This window comes from Oculina patagonica, chromosome 6 (assembly GCF_052425735.1).
Source record: "Oculina patagonica isolate OP01 chromosome 6, crgOcupat, whole genome shotgun sequence".
NCBI classification, from domain to species: domain Eukaryota; kingdom Metazoa; phylum Cnidaria; class Anthozoa; order Scleractinia; family Oculinidae; genus Oculina; species Oculina patagonica.
In genome coordinates, this window is record NC_135763.1 from 15,959,523 (window position 1) to 15,977,232 (window position 17,710).

Consider the following 17,710-nt stretch of genomic DNA (forward strand, 5'->3'; position numbering starts at 1 on the left):
ATGAAGACACAGGCTTCATTTCTATCCAATGGCTTATAAACTGTAAACAACTCTTAACCTTCCCGTTAACTGGATTACACCTCTCCAGTTGAGAACCACTGCTGTTGCCCTTGTTGCGTTTATTTTGCATTCTATGTTTTGTTCAGATTCGTACAGACTGATTTTGGACAAATACACAAGAAGTAAATGTTACTATTGTAGAAGACATCTCATGCTGATCAGTGTTGTTTTGTTGATGCTAAGTTGCATCTTCGCTTTGTTTTGATGTCTTATGCACATAGCTTCCATGTAAACTTATCTCAGTGGGCGCAATTTTAAGGGCGTCCTTGTGTGGTTAATAAAGAACTACGTGTAACTGATAACGGCCCTTAGGAAGAAGCTCTCGTTAACATTATAAAATCTTTCAAGTTCTTTCCTTCACGACAATTTTTTTTTCAATAACCCATCGCATAAGTTTTTATCACAGTCAACTATGTGCATTTCTGTACTTTGGTTAAGGTAGAAACCAGATAGGTCGGTTAAAGAGTTTGTTTGCTGAACTTAAGCCTGCTAGGAGGTATTGTGTAAGTTGTAACACTTTTTAAAAAACTATTTTGTTACTCAAACCCGTTAGCACCAAAGCCTAAGTATGAACCAGAACCTAAACGTGTTCAATTTATATTTGTTTTGTGCACAAACGGTGCTTAACAAGGCTTATTTACTTGACAGTCTCCACTGAAAAAAAAAAGTTGATATCCACCTGCCAATACTTAAGCTTTTAATCCGTAAAAGTGATTATTGTTTACTTCTCAATACCTTTTTCTAAGGGCGAAATATTACGTAATTTTACATTGAGATCGAAAGTCTTTTTGTAGGCCAGTTTTTGTTGGCAAATAACTTTCTAGTTTTTACTTTCTCCTATTTGTCAAGCATTTAACAATAGTTTTGCCAGCCTTGGCTAATAACATATCTCCTGGTATTTAAGGGTCGTGGCTACTTCTTGTTTAAAAATTTATATTTCCTTTGATTTCCTTAGTTCGGTAGGCAGGCTCTATTATCTAGTGCTTTGTTGATAGCCACCAAGTCATCTCAAGGAAAGAAGTCCAAACAATTCTGCAACTAGGAGCCCTCAATTTCTTTTAGTCAGAAAAAGTCAGCAGCTGAGTTAAAGTGAGAAAATAAAAGAGCGTAAAGAGTATTCAAGCACCCTTAGAATGTGTCCTGTCTCTTGCAGGCTAACTAACTAACTAACTAACGCCCACTACTTCTATAAGTGGTTATAATAAATGGGTCACGCAAACGAAGTACCTGAATAGCTAAGGATAGACGCCATGGTCGACATAAAACAAAATTCTTAAACGATAGCCATAGAAGTTATACTAGCAACCATAAAGAGAAATCCACTTAGAAAGCGAAACAGGGAAACACAAAGCACTACTTAACAATGGCCAATTGAATTAGCTCTTGATCAATCCCGCGAATTTTTCGTAAACTGTCGTACGTAATTCTAAGTAGCTATACAATTTTATTTTTAATTTCAGAAGATTTTTAGTCAGTTAGTTTATTATGCTCTTCTAAAATTTAAGAAAAGGGGAGTTCGTTCTACCTCGTTTCTCCTCAGTAACTTACGGTAAATACTCACTTCAGTGTCTTAGAATTCTAAGACCAAGCTGTAGAACAATCTAACCTGTCTAATCAGAAACCTTTATCATTTAAATCAACTTAAAAACGTAATACGCAACTATGATCTCACTGCCCTCGTTAACAATTTCCGCTGTGAGGCTTGTACTTTACATTATTAGTGACTTAGAAATTCATATCTTTTGCTTTATATGCATACATATAGGTTTAATATTTGTTATTTTTAATTTGTTTGTTAGTGGTTTCTATAATAGGTTGATTTTTACGGGAGAAGATTATCAGCCCTCAACGCCCAACCTCTAGCATGGGTCAGGGTTCAATGTTTTCTGTTATGATTTCCTTCCCTCATTATCAATGCTGACAAGCTTCATCTGCCCCGGGTTAGAAATTAGAGTTTCTCTCTGCTATGTGAGTAATTGTCTCACCGACTGGCAAGGGCTTCTGGTTCGCCTTAAGATGGCAATCTCTTAGTCATATGGAGCTCGCCATTTGGTCCATGACTGCTTATTTGCCATATGCCTTATTCGCAGCTAGCCTCTATAGCTGGAGGTAATTCCCCTGTCTGTCACTCGCCCCTCCCCCCCTCCCCCCCCCCCCCTGAGCTCGAGGGGGGAATAGTCGCTCCGCGTGTGGAGGCGTATATAAGAGAAAGACAGAAATGTAATGGGCTGGGAGTCCTGGACTGAGGTAGAAGACTAGCGGCAGACCGAGTGGAACGGAGGCCTTATATGACACTTAGTCAAAAAAGACTTAGGTAACAGGAAACATTTTTAATATTTAATTAAGTAAATAATTTTACAAGTAATTCGTAAATAATAAGTATCTTGTAGATGTCTACAGTTAGTAATGGGGTTTCCTCTCAGCAGTGAATTTTAACACGTTAATAAAGCTTTTATTATTATTTATCATTATGATAGCAATTTATATTGGGGGGTTAAATATTAGGCTATTTAAAGGGTATATTTATCATGTGGATTTCATAGGGTGTTAAAACAACAAAGTTTTGAATAACTATTTTAATCAGCAACCTCAGAAAGCACGTTTCTTTAATTTCTATTCTCATTGTTAAATGTAATCTTGCAGTTGTCGTTTAGCTACTCCATAATGTTATAATTTCCAAGGAAAAAGTAAGGAATATTAGTTTTAGCTAGATTCACGTGATAATTGTTTTGAATTGAGGTTTTACGCGGGGCTGGAGGCCCACAACTTCATGTAGTTAAAAACAATTGCAATAATTTAATGTAGGTGAGCCCACACAGCGGTCAAACACACTGAATGCACTCAGTTCCCGCCAAACGCCCACTTAAAAATGTATCAAACTCTGAAACCCTCAACTTTAAGTCCAAAAGTTAAGACAGTCACAAAGAAATTAACTTTGTACGCCGCATATACACCAAAAATTTAATAAAGTGGAGTCCCGATTCTTTCGAACCGCCATTGACCTCCAAGCGAAACGAAAGAAAATCGGGTAGCTCAAGAAATCGAGGGTAAAATTGCAGTGTTGACTTAGGGAAGGGAAAAGGATTTTTTTTATTGGAGAGAAAAATCGCGATGGTTTTTATATCAACTTCATTGGTCTCAATATTTAAAATACAATAATATATAAAAATAAATGGTGGTATAAAAAAAGGACCAAATAGGAATTGCGGAAACGGCAAACGTTGCCCATGCGAGGTGCAACCCTAAAAACTAGAAAAATTGTGATAAAATCTAAAATAAAATAAAAAAATTTAAATTTAAAATTTGGTGTGGGATACCACTGTAATTGTTATCCACTTATTAGTTTATCAGACGTAATTCCGTTTGCCACCTCTTTTTTATAGCGTTTTCTTTTTAATGGCCGTTTTCACACTAGAAGATAGAAAAATCGTCTAGACAGACAAGTAATCTGACGATTTTTTCGTCTAGTGTGAATTTAAGACGCCTTTTAGACGACTTTTCCGTCTAGACGACCAAGTCGTCCTCGAAAAATCGTCTTCCTAGACGGCCAAATCGACGGACAAATTCAGACGACTTGTACGTCTAAAATCGTGTCCGTTCCGTTTTCACACTAAGATGTAGGACATAACATGTAGGACAAAGAGAGCTGAAAGCTTTTTCACATTTCGATACTTTTTGTAATTAGTCCTTTTTTGATAGATTTTTAAATGTAAATAGTAGACTTTTCATTTCATGTAAGTGTCACTCGATAATTCAGTTTCTTTTAACTGCAAAAGAGTTTGAATAAACTATTATTATTATTATTATTATTATTATTATTAAGACGATTTGTCTGTCTGAGACGATTTGTCAGTCTCAAGTGTGAAAACGGCCAATGTCTTCCACATTTTCACTTCTAACTTTTAACCTTCGTTGAATTTTGGGTTGGTCCGCTTTGAGGGCTCAGCCAAAAGTTACCTACACTGCGTTTCAAAGTGGTACAATAAGTTTGACTCGGAGTGATCTCCGATTGAAACCAATACTTTCTTAGAGGCTGCTTTAATTCGTTTATTGGAGTCTTTTACCAAAATGCACACGGGACACCCTCAAGCTACTTTAAAATTCCCAATGATAGTTCATTACTGCTTTTCTCGAGCTTAAAGTGTATATGACAGATTTTTTTTATTTGCCTGATCAAATCTACGCGGTATGCTGATGCGAACATCGAAAAAAGAAATTCGAAATCTTGTTTTTTTCAACGCGTTTTCGACCTAAAACACGCAATATTTTCACTTCCGGTTGGGTCCAAAACCGCGCACATTGGGGAGCTGAGTCTATTCTGCTTTTGACGTCATGGCGGGTCTAGACCCAGCTCCCCATTGGGCGCCGTGACGTCAAACAAGTGATACATTCAAGAACCAAACAAATTGAACAGGGAATTTCAAAGGAAGATTGCGGCTTGGTTGCCGGAAAACCGAAAAAAAGCTAAAGGCTTGGAAGTTTATAAATGATGTGAAGTCTAGAGGGATACTTGTGTAATAATAGATTTTTAAAAAAGCCAATGGAAACAGCGTGTGAAAATAAAGCTATCATATATCATATCAGCAAATATACAGGTAAGTAAAATAAAAAGGCGGTTTTTAATCTTGACGTATTAGGCTCAAAATGAATTTAGAAGTAGCGCACGTGTTGTTGTGATTTTAGCGATTTAAAATCTATGCCGTCGCAGCTTTAAAATTCCATGTTCGGTTCGTTTGGTTATTGAGTGTATCACTGAGCGCTTTCTTGTTTGACGTCACGGCGCACAGTGGGGAGCTGGGTCTAGATCGGCCATGACGTCAAAAGCAGAATAGACCCAGCTCCCCAATGTGCGCGGTTTTGGACCCAACCGGAAGTGAAATTTCACGATTTTAGAGCGCGAAAACGCAGTAAAAAAAGAGATTTCGAATTTCTTTTTTCGATGTTCCCATCAGCATTCCACGTACATTCGATCAGGCAAATACCTGCAGTGCACATACCTGAGCGTAGTGAGTCCAGTTCACTAATAAACATAATTTAAAAAAACTGTGTCATATACACTTTAATAAAACGAAGCAAAACATTAGCATCTAATTAATATTATAGCTCAATTTGTTTTCTTAGTGTTTCACTAAGACCACAATCCACGAGAAACTGAAGATTGTCAGCGTAACTGAGCTGAGAAAATCTGAGCCGTTGCTTTCAACAGGATCACGACTGAGAGCAAAAGAAGAGTTACAGGTTTTTGGACGCCGACGAGACCATCGTTGCCCATTGTTTTCCGTTGTGGTTGGTGACACACTTGGAGCTACGGTGGCTTCACTACTAATGGTGGTCTTACTAACAGGTATGGACGTTTCTATCATGATATTGGTTGATCGAAAACTGGGTAACGCTGGCAAAGAGACTGATGAGCTTTCAGTGGTTGTAGATGGTTCTGTTGATGAGTAGGTGGACGTGGGAATAACTGGGGCTGAAAAATGACGTCAAAGCAAGTAAGTCTGAAGTCATGAAAATATTTATACTACAGTAAGAAGTATCTGTGGTTTTTGGAAATAATCAAACTTGTTAAGGTTTTGCTGCTTGTGAACAGAACGCGACCTTATTAAAACAAATTACCTTTTTTTAGGGAAGCAACGAAGCAAGTATTGTGACCACATTGCACCCGTTCCCATGAAAAGTAATAAAACACTTCCGAGCTCCCCAGCCAGCAGCTCCAATTCTGGATTCAGCTCGCAGGAGAAACCATGGAAGCCAGTTTCGGCCCCTACTCCTCAACTTCCTCTGCCATGGCGGGGATCCTCCCTAAGGAGGCTTCAAAAGAGCTGGTGCTCACTGGGATATCATGAGTTAAAAAACAAAAAAATGGTCTGATATTTCTACCCTAGCCGACCACTTTTTATTATTGACAATGTGACCTATTTGTGTGCAAAAGACATCATTTTAAACTTACAGTAAATGCAGTCATAGAATATCTCAATGCGTATATTGATGTTCAGGTCTCGGCAGGGAAGATGGATGCCTCCATAGAGTCCATGTGCCAAGTGGATGTTGCAAATTCTTTTGTCGTCGCAATATTTTCCTAGCTCAAATTTAAGCTTTTGTTCGTCACTTTCTGAGGCTAAGCACAGATTTTTCTTGTACATGGGATTAAAGTTACCGCAAACATCTGCATTTTTCTTTGGAAACTTGATATCCCACATCTTGATTATTCCTGGGTATTTCTCGCATGTCAATCCAGCCATATCGTCCTCGCATCTATATACTACCAAATAAACAGAATTTTAAGAGTGGTTATTGGAAAAGGAGTGTTTATAAATGATCCATGGTGCGTGAACTCAAATCAACAAACTCGACTGAAGCATTTTATATCAATTTTCCTGGTTGCACAAAGCCGCTTTCAGGAACGTTTGCTTCCGCAGTTCAGGAGAAAACGAACCTTCACCACCGAAGACAAACAAATTCATTTCACGTTCGCAAATGAAAAATCTTTACCATTTGAAAGATCACGAAACGCTTAGAAAGGCAGAGCCGTTCTCGATGGTCGTTAGGTAATTGTTCCGTGTCAAGTCGCTGTAGCACAAAATTTTCGCCTTCGACGGAACAAGCGTATTTCCTTTCCATCAATTGGTTGTGACTGTCATTTTGTAAAGCGAAAACTCACACTCAAACATCTTCTTATCTCACGAAATTAAATCTTACAGCAACATCGATTAGTATATACACACTCAGTGATCTTGGTTTTTCAAGCAATCTGATTGGTTCGCTATCTCAGGCTAATTAACAATTATTCCATGAGCCCGCGTTGGATAAGAGGTGGTAAATAGCCAACGAGGCGCGAAGCGCCGAGTTGGCTATAATGACTCGTATCCAACAAGGGCGAATGGAATAATTGTTTTATTAAATTCTTCTCAAGTTTAAATCCACTGGACATTTCATTTTGATGTGAACGAAGTGATAGTATGAGGAGGCGCGAAAATTTCTGGCGCGGTGTTCACTTCTTCAGTTGAATGAAACATACGAGGAAAGCGAGCGAGAGAGTTTTCTTCCCAAGATTTTCCTCGAACAATCCCCTCTAAAGTCGTCTAAATACCCTGGAAATTGTGACAACAGTTAAGATTTACGAGAAGATCCGAAGCAAAAGCTTTTCTGGAAACTACAAGTCGAACGAAGCAAGTGTTTACATTGTACTTCTTTACGGCTCCACGGCTGTCATCAAGACTGCTATATTATTTGAAGCGAAATTGAGCTCAAAGTGGAACAGGTTTATTGAAGTATAAAAGGACAAAATCAAGATTGAAAGGTAACAAGCGTTACTGAAGTGCTGAGCCTAGTTTTTATGACGTACACTGAATGAAACTGTGTCAGTTTGCCGTTCTTTTGTAAATTATTTGCTGTTTTTCTACTTTATTCACTCGCTCTTGTTGTGCGTTTAAAAGTATTATTCACTTTTCGCATCTATCCTTTTGTTTTGCGTAGTTAATTTTACTATGGCATTTCTGTGGTTTTTGTAGGCACCGCTGATTGTTTCTTGCTCATAGAGCTCGCCAAATTTGCTGTTTAAAATCATTTTTTTGATGGAACTGTCGCCATATAAGGTCAAACATAGGTATACGAGCTGATAACCGGGATTCAGTGAATCAATCAGAAGGCTAGAAATGCAATATTCGAGGTTGAGAATTTAATAATGAGTATTACTCACTCCCTACGGAGTGAATAATGCGTGATCCAAACTGAAACAAAATGGGCGGCGTAAACTCGCGTTTCGTCGGCGTTTCTAAATCGCAGATACTAAGAATAGTAGAAGATGCTGAACCAGAAGAGAGAAAAGAGGCTACGAAATTAGGCCTCATGGTTTTCAAAGTAAGAGAAGACTACATTTTTCGAAATTTGCAGCACAATATCCACACAACTCGAGTAAAACGATAAACATTTGCTTACCGTCAAGTCGCTCTTCGCCCGGCATCGGAAGAAATGAATATCGCCTGTATATATTTATCGACAGCAACATCAAGGGTTATTCAGAACTGTGGTGAAAACTGGCTGCACACATTCAGTGTAATCCAAACTTTCAGGTGGATCCTTCGCCAACTGCTCTTTCAATTTATAATTCAGATCAAGTGAACTTCAAAAGCTTTGATTCAACGGTCAAAATGTTTCGCAAGCAGGTTTTTGATTCAGATTGCTGGTTTGAATTGTCTTCAAGAACCATTTTGCTAGATTGTGACGAGGATTATATCGAAGGTTTAATAGATTTGCCATGAAATTTGAAGATTCTATAAACTGTTTCGCGCATGGCGGTCAGTGCCGCTGGTATGTACGTTTTCCACGCATGAATTGAATGATCAATTAAATCGACTGTTAACGTTTAGATCGCTTGTTGTCGAGATCACTCCGTGTGTATTATACTGACCTCCGCGGCTCGGTGTATTCTACCGCTATTCGCCTCGATTTCAACATAGTAAGTAGAGGGACTATGATTTCAAAGAATAATTGTTAATATCAAAAGCTAGTTTGCCGCCAAGCGAGTTTCCAGCAAAACGTTATAATTTATTCCGCTGCCCAAAATGAAACCTGACCTTTCGTACGTGATGATCACTCTGTTTCTCAGCACCTCACCCAGCGTGAACCATTCTCTAATCGTTTATGTGGCATTTTTCATTGTGATTTTTATTATGTGACTGTTTTACAATTTTTGTAGCTCTCATCTTTAACATTATTGTTTTATTTTGCAGCCGGAGAGCGCCGGAGTCAGCAACATTGGCTTTGTTAAATAATCGCATCGCGGACACACGCCGACTACGTGTGTTGATAGAACTCTCCCTATTGCTAGCAAGAATAATTTGCGTACTATATCGCCTCGAATGAATTCATGCTGCGATTTTTTTCCTAAGTAAAGCTCGTCATGAGTTATTCGTTATTTGTGGTACACCGTAAAAAATTCAAGGTATTTTGTGGTGTAGAATCCCATGAATTCACATCTTATATTAATGCACAAATGTTTAGTGAGCCACATCGGAAAATATATTTTCATGTAAATTAGAATAGAAAATTATCATTCCTTGCTTGTTTCGTTTTAGTAAACGAAGTACTAAAAATAATTTTGAAACAAGAGATGATCCAAATTCATTTCTGGCCATCCTGTACTCTTAAAATGAATGAGATTCACCCAAGAAGGATGTACCGCTCAACCGACTTAAATTTGAAAACAAATAGTAATTAATAAATTGTGCAATTGAGATTTCACGAACTCAACACAAAAATAACAAAAGAGAAAAAAAGTAATTCTTGTCTATAAACACCATGCTAATAGTGAACAACAAAATAGGACGCCGCCTTCTTCGAGGAATTCTCTCAACTTAACGACATGAAGTGACACAGAATCGTTTTCAGTCTTACCATGACGTAAGGAGTTTGGCAAAAGGGCCTTAGCACACGCCAGTGTAAGAAGTATGACAAGAAGTAAACTGCCAGCAGCCATGAATGTTTTGGCAACGATTACGCTGAGCCGCTCTTCTTTTATATGACTTCACCGTCAGAGCAAACTTCTCGAACTTCTCGAGTTCAGTATTTGTAAGCAATTTCACTAATGTTATCAAAGTCTCCGACTTGTTTCTTGGGCTCAGCGTACAACATTTCGCTACATAATAAGGAACACATTAACATGCATTTAAATTAATATCAATTAAATGAGTTATGCATTATTGAATACGCCGACTTGATAAACTTTTGGAAATGAATCGTGTTTTTTTGTAGTAAAAATCAATTACTGGATAAATAAATCAAGAAAAATACACATAGGGCAGAATAGGCTGTGGTCAAAGAACAGTGTCAAAAGTGAGAGTCTGTGTCAGAAATAATAAACAAGTTCACCGAAAATTGTAATCGATTCCATAACTTCCTATTACTTCTATTACCTTTGCTTCAATGAATTTTTTTTTTTCATAATGGGGTGCAGTGTCTTATGATTAAAATTTGTCTTTTTGTAATTGCCTTACAAGACTTAATTTTCAACCTAGTCTCAATTTTGGTCTCTTATTGGTTACATCATAACCTATTGGTCTTTTAGCATTAATTGTAGGGATATTTGCAAAAAGCATTTAATTGTAGCAGCTGACTACATCATTTATGAGCTTAACAAAACACAGTAACACAGCAGAAAGGAATAAAATTGTATTTTTTAGAGCAAAATTATCACCAAGATTGCAGCCCTGTGCTGAATAAAGTCACACGGCAAAAAAAAAACGTCTGCAGTTTTTAAAATTTTAAAGCGTTGTCTAATAAATATGGCACTGTATTTAAATCTTACACATTTTAATAATAAATAATAAATGCAAACTTTTTATATTAATACAGCCATGTATTTGACGTAACATGCATTAATTTGTACATGAAATTATCGCTATTGTTTACTTACAATTTTTCTAGTGAATTACTAGTTTGAAAGATACATACATCATTTTCCGTGCATCACCATATATAGGTGCAATATTACAGTGCTCTTATTTATCCTGGTGGTGCTAATTTTAAGTCGACCTTTCCCAACCCTTCACTATTAATCTGAAACGCGACGAGAACCAAACCATCAAATTGTCAAGATACCATTTTAAGAAACAAAGAGGAGATGAAGAAATAATAGTTAAAAATCGGGAATGGAAGGGGATAATGTCCTTGACATACACTGCAATCTTTCATTCAATTTGTCTTGCAAGTTACATGGATGATTTTTAATTTAATGTGTAACATATAGCATACAAGGAACAGACACGTTGCGAGACAAGTAGCTGCCGCATTTACAAACATTAAGAGGGAATTCTCCATTAAACAAATACACATTTTTGTAGCCATTAATGCAAGCTTTCTGTCCACGGTGTGATGTTCCATTTCACAAAGCCTTTTGGTCCGATCAATTTCTTTACTTCAAAACTCGTCATTCTTAGAGCAGATTCTTTCGCTCCGTGTGTCTTCTGCTTCTAGACTGGTAGCAGCAGGTCAATTTTACCTTGCGATCAGCGTGCAACGTAATCGTCTAAAACGCAATTATTCGGTCTCGCGCTTTTTCGATGAAAATTAAGCTGAATAGGCGTTGCCTTACATTTACAACTACAGCGCACATTAGTATTATAATGATTTGCGCATTTTAGTCAATTAATTTTAGATTCTCCTAATTTTTTTTATTTATTTCAGTAAGTCTTTATTGTGATTCAGAGGAACCTCTGTAAACCATCTTATCGTTGCGTTGGTTTCCCAATAAAAGATTATTGTAATCATCATTATGTTAATCAATTCTTGAATTATTTTTTGTATTATTATTAGTTACTGACCTCTATTTAGGAGAAGCTCGAACCTCTTATATAAGAAGGCAATCAATGCCTTAAAATAAATTGCTACCTTTTTTAAACTGCTTATTCCATATCTGTTGCCTGGCTAATACTTCTCGAAACAGCCATACCTCTGGGTAAAATATTAAAAGAAAACTGGCCGCAACAATACTCCAAGCTATCAAACACAAAGAGGTACACAAGTAAGGGCCAAATAGCTCAAGAAAATTAAGGCATGGGCCTTCCTATTTTTGCTCTAAATTAGATAGGGGGTGGTCTATCTTCTGATGCTTTATCCCTAACAACTTTAAACTGTGACAGACTAATAAGATGGTAAATCTGGATATATTGACATGGATTACGTATGCAAATTAAGTCACGTGACCTATTATGGCCAAAAAGTTTGAAAAATCTCTTGAAAAAAAAAACGGCAACAGTTTATTTCAACCGCCATTTAATTTTACTGCTACCAGATAAATCAAAATGGTAAACACAAAAGATCTGTGCTTGGCCTTTGTTAAATTTTTGAATAATTTTGAAAAATAACGGCATTTTGCATTAGTACCCAGTCCCCTTTTAAAAGTAATTTCTTATTATACACTTTTCTTTCGAATTATCTTAAAATTTCCAAGCACAGAAATGATATATATCTAATAGTCTTAACATCATAAAGCCAGTAACAGGTACCGAAAAATAATTAAAAGTGTTGCCGTTTTGTTAAAAAGAATTTTGAGCTAAAAATAACTCTGACAGATCACGTGACAATAAATGACCAAAAATAGAATTTAAGGTTCCATGACTTATTGCTGTTTATAATGTCCCAAGGTTATTCCGTGTTATTTAAAATGCTTAAAAAGTTAGACCACCCCCTCACTTTTTGGAGAAACAGATTTAGGCCCATGCCTTAATTTCCCTGAGAGTGACATATAATTCAAGAGCCAGTAGTTAAGGCCATTAAAGGTTCCGGTTGCCAAGAGATAATGGCATGTACTAAAGCCAGGAACACCGGAACACCACGGAACACCCCCGGAACACAGGAATTTTATCGGAATTTTGACGGTGTTTTAGCGGCATATACTAAAACCCCAAACAAAACTAAGCAAAACCACCGAAACTAAATGAAATGAAACGGTGAACTTTCACTCCGGTTTCCTTGTGGTTAGTTCCACTCCGGTGTACAATGACAAAATTGATTAAACAAACGCATTTTTTGTAGCCTCCTGAATGCAAGCTTTCTGTCCACGGTGTGATGTTCCATTTCACAAAGCATTTTGGTCCGATCAATTTCTTTACTTCAAAACTCGTCATTTTTAGAGCAGATGCTTTCGCTCCGTGTGTCTTCTGCTTCTAGACTGGTAGCAGCAGGTCAATATTCTCTGGCGATCAGGCATGCAACGTTCTCTCCTTAAACGCAATTACTCGGTCTTGCGCTTTTGCGATGAAAATTAAGTTGAATAGTACTAGCGTTGTCTTACATTTACAACTACACCGCACATCAGTATTAATGATTTACACATTTTAGTTAATTAATTTTAGATTCTCCTAATTTTTTTTATTTATTTCAGTAAGTCTTTATTGTGATTCAGAGGAACCTCTGTAAATCATCTTATCGTTACGTTGGTTTCCCAATAAAAGATTATTGTAATTATCATTATGTTAATCAATTATTGAATTATTTTTTGTATTATTATTATTAGTTACTGACCTCTATTTAGGAGAAGCTCGAACCTCTTATATAAGAAGGCAATCAATGCCTTAAAATAAATTGCTACCTTTTTTAAACTGCTTATTCCATATCTGTTGCCTGGCTAATACTTCTCGAAACAGCCATACCTCTGGGTAAAATATTAAAAGAAAACTGGCCGCAACAATACTCCAAGCTATCAAACACAAAGAGGTACACAAGTAAGGGCCAAATAGTGACATGTAATTCAAGAGCCAGTAGTTAAGGCCATTAAAGGTTCCGGTTGCCAAGAGATAATGGCATGTACTAAAACCAGGAACACCGGAACACCACGGAACACCCCGGAACACCGGAATTTTATCGGAATTTTGAGGGTGTTTTAGCGGCATATACTAAAACCCGAAACAAAACTAAGCAAAACCACCGGAACGAAATGAAACGAAACGGTAAGCCTTTACTCCGTTTTCCTTGCGGTTAGTTCCACTCCGGTGTGCTTTCGGTCAGTTTCACTCAGGTTTGCTTGCGGTTAGTTTTTATTTGTTGGTTTACTTCGGCATGTTATAAAACCCGAATCGACGAAACCACCGAAACCAAACGAAACCTAACCAGCAAATAAAAGCTAACTGCAAGGAAACCAGAGTGGAACTAACCGAAAGCAAACCGGAGTGAAAGCTAACTGTTTCGTTTCATTTCGTGTCGGTGGTTTTGCTTCGTTTCGTTTCAGGTTAAGTAAATGCCGCTGAAATACCGTCAAATTCCTAAAAAAAATACAATAAAATTCCGTTGTTCCGGAGTGTTCCTTGTTGTTTCTGGGTGTTCCGGTTTTTCGTGGTGTTCCGGTGTTCCTGGTTTTAATACATGCCAGAGAAAATAGTTAATTGTTGCAGAACGCGAGGCTCTGATCTTAAGGATAAATTCACAAGAGAATTATCAAGGCCAGTGTGAGAGCAACAAATAAACCAGAAATCGTACAAACGCTTTCGCCATTGTATACCACAAAACCGTAGACAGCTGAAGTTGATTCTTCCTCCTTCTCGTTTGTTTGGATTGCTGTTGAGTAGAAGACCCTCTCGGTAGGATTTCCAGTCGTGTGGAATGAATTTCCAATTGAATGGTTGGAGAGTGAAGTTGTGGTGGAAGGCCTTGTTAGCACCATAGTGGACTTGTTTTGTACATAAGGAGGCTCTGTCGACGGTGGGAACGTTTCTAAAGAGTTCAAAAAGTAGAGAGTGTAAAAATCGAAGAACTCTGGCCAAATCAGGACGTTTTGATTCCATACAGTCAAAAACGTTTATTTATTTTTTTAATTGTTTAAATAAGAAGTAAGAGTATTTTGAGCAAGGGCCATTTGATTGGTCAGAATGTCATGGCCGTATCCTATCCTCCTGTTCCGTATCTCTTTCAGCTCCCATCTAGTAATAAAGGGGGTCCTGAAGGAAGGGGAAAATGAATCCCATTTCCTAGCCCAAATTTTGCACAAATCCCATTTTTCAGCTATTTTTCAATCCCAGTCCTATGCTTGCGTTTTGTTTGTGATTCCCAGTCACAGTGACCCAAGTCCATCTTCCCAGTGAAAAATAGGCAAATCACAGTTCCCATTTTACCACTTCAGGCATCTCAATAAGTCCTCTGCTCAAATCCCTCGAATCAGTTGAGCTTTTCAGTTTCTTTTTGTGGATCATCAGTAACCCGCCTAAATCCTTGCCATCGATAACCATCCTTAGTTCCCTTGCGGGTTTTTTAATACCTTAAATTTACGTCTTCTGAACGATGAATATGATGACTTAAATTGGGGTGTACATGAACCTTACTATAGACTCACTAATCACTTAAAGGTACTTACTGCATTCGTACATGACATTCAGATATTTAGACACAGTTGGACATTTATCTCCCATGGTTCTCTTGTCCACAGTGACACTGCATTTTATCTTTCCTTCGCAAAGCTGTTGAACTAAGCTCGTCTTATCCACCGGGTCACAATATTCAGCGTTATTTCCGCGACTGCACACACTGGCCTGCTTTCTGGAATACTCTGCATAATAAATTGTTAACCCCTTCGATGGCCGGCAGTCAAGATTCATGACGTCATCTTGGCAGGCGAATTTGCCTCTTATTCTGGCATCCACTTGACGAATTACTCCTAAAGGAAATTGGAAGCATTAGAATGCTGACGTTTTAAGTCACAGTCATAGTCATAGAAATTTTAAATTAAAGGTGCAATAAGGTTAACTCCTATGTGAAGCACCAGGTCAATAAACAAGGCCAGACCACAACACCGAGAACTCCGTGTCCTACTCTTTGCGATAAGTGTGTGGGTTCTTTAACGTCCCCTACTGTCCATATATTATCACATTTCGATACTTTTTCAATATTTTTTTTTTCTTTTTTTTTTTTTTTTTATTTTTATTTTAATTTTTTTTTTTTTTTAATTATATTTTTTTTTTTTTATCTAAAAAAATATTTAAAAAAAATTTTATAACACTGAAGATGCAATAGACGGGGCCTACACTTAATCATCCTTATCCGAGAACACTAGGACATCTAACCATTTGCAGATGCCGTTGTAAAGGCAGCCTCTTTATAAAGCTAAATAATTATATTTCATAAAAAACCGTTAATAAAAGTGGATTGACGTTAATAATGTTGATCAAAGAAGCGAGAAAGAAAGGAAGGAACACAAACTTGAAGGATTAAGATCCTTTCAAGATTCATCACCATTGACATAATTCATTTACGTTCTGGCATCGAAATGTAATAAAACTACAATTTTACGGTTTACACACTCTTCATCTTCCATATTAGTACTTGCAGTTTTATTTTTGTTTCATTTTAATTTCTACTATTAAAAATGTAAACTGAGACGCGCGTACTTTAATTTTTGATACTTCTTGTAATTTGTTTTCAAGAAAGAATCCAGTGCTTTCATTTCACATATTAATGTTATTTTCTAATTTAGCCAATGGAGGCACGTCGATTGCAGCTTTGATGTGGTATGGAATGTCGTTCAAAGACAGATAACGTTTGGTAAATCTCATTGGTTGCATTACAGCATAGAGTCAGCGGGAAACTGATAAATGTTGCATCTGAGATTTTTCCCAATAGGAGGTAAGCAAAACGTTTTTCCACTTGACATTTTTCGCTTATTAACGTTTAGACTTTCTATATTAATAAGGTAAAACGGAATTTAAACTCAAATCGAACTTACCAGAAATTACTTATTTTTATTAGAAGGGAAAACAAATCTATTTGTATCAGTAAAGATCCTAATTATTTAATTTCATTTAATTTCTTTTATACGCCAAAATAAACGTAACTAACATGGCTTCTGTAAAGACACTTGTTCTGAACTGATTACTTATATTTGCGGTTCCATTAGTTCTCTGCGCAGTCAAAACAATCGAACTGTCTTGGCTTCGGCTTTTGAAATAAAATTAGAATTTTGGAGACAAGCGACAAAAAGTCAAGATAAATTATTTCCTACACAACTGATAAGCATTGTATTATCCTTATTTGTAGACTTGCTAACTATTACCGAAGAAAAACAAATTGAGTGTCAGAAGTATGCATCCTTCCAAAGAAAAAATACTCCAATCTCTTTGAGACAAATTCAGTGTTTTCATATTATTGGAGTGAGTTATTGTAGAAGTGTCTCATAATGGAAGCCGGAAAACCGAAAGAGCTTCAGCGAATTCGTTGCCTCTGCAACAAAAGTCCCCTTTACTGTAGAATGTTTCGACATTGCTATACGAATTCCGTTATTAGTAAGAGGAACGAAATATGAACTAAGTAGTTCAACAGTGGAATCAAACTCTTTTTTTCTGGTAGATCAGGTGGCAAATTATTTTTTGTAAATTCCGGCTTTGTTCAGGCAAATACAGATAGCTCTAGAACTAGAATTACAAAAATAAACCAATGGCCTTTCCAATTATACATTGTTAAAAACGAACGGATTCCTTAGTCCACCATGTTCAAACGCGAAAAATTATCCTTGCCGCTCAAATTTAACTCAACTTAGTAAATACGTGTCGTAAAACGCTTCACGCTTCAAAATGAGTTGAAATCAAAGCATAAAATTTATAGTTCACGTAATTAAAAATCAACAGAGAAAGCAAAGACAATATTTCAGATAACTCTCCGGTGAAGCAACAAACGAACGCCTTACCATTATGTAGTAGAGGCAGATCCTCGTGGATCGCGAACAAAAAGAAGCCTTGAAATAGCAGATAAGATAAACGATACATTTTCTCCTAGTGGGATTACAATGAATTTACCACTTAAACGTTTTCACTAATCCCGCAGATGAAATTTGCTTTCAGGCTATAGCACAACAGGGCCCTGAGTAAAATCTACTATCACTCTGAAAACGCTTTAATGAAGAATGCGCTTAGATTTGTAGTTTTGCTCCAATGAAATTTCGCCACCTTCAGTGATTTACACCCATTTAGGTCACTGTGTGTGTTTATAAATAATACATTTCAAACAGCTTTCGATGTGGATGTTTGTATCGAAAACGGCTTTTTCAACATGAAGTTATATCAACATTCAATTTGACATTGTCTAGCTGCAAGGAAGGCGGATTTTTTTTTGTTATTAATGTTCTTTCTTTCTTTTTTGTTATATTTTAGGACCAGTGAAACCTTGTAGA

The 17,710-nt window shown here is 36.9% G+C and overlaps 2 protein-coding genes across 2 annotated transcripts; both read right to left on the reverse strand.

Moving 5' to 3' along the window:
• Positions 1-5,177: 5,177 nt before the first annotated feature.
• LOC144656308 (uncharacterized) lies at positions 5,178-9,582 on the reverse strand. Its single transcript, XM_078516538.1, has 3 exons — positions 9,457-9,582; positions 6,011-6,322; positions 5,178-5,530 (listed from the first exon to the last, which is right to left on the reverse strand). Exons 1-3 carry the CDS (start codon positions 9,536-9,538, stop codon positions 5,178-5,180), a joined length of 747 nt encoding a protein of 248 aa, XP_078372664.1. The 5' UTR covers positions 9,539-9,582.
• A 3,253-nt stretch (positions 9,583-12,835) lies between these two features.
• Positions 12,836-17,400, reverse strand: LOC144656037 (protein eva-1-like). The gene is made up of 3 exons (XM_078516265.1): positions 17,228-17,400; positions 14,906-15,205; positions 12,836-14,268 (listed from the first exon to the last, which is right to left on the reverse strand). Exons 1-3 carry the CDS (start codon positions 17,304-17,306, stop codon positions 13,979-13,981), a joined length of 669 nt encoding a protein of 222 aa, XP_078372391.1. The 5' UTR covers positions 17,307-17,400; the 3' UTR covers positions 12,836-13,978.
• Between the last annotated feature and the right edge of the window lie 310 nt (positions 17,401-17,710).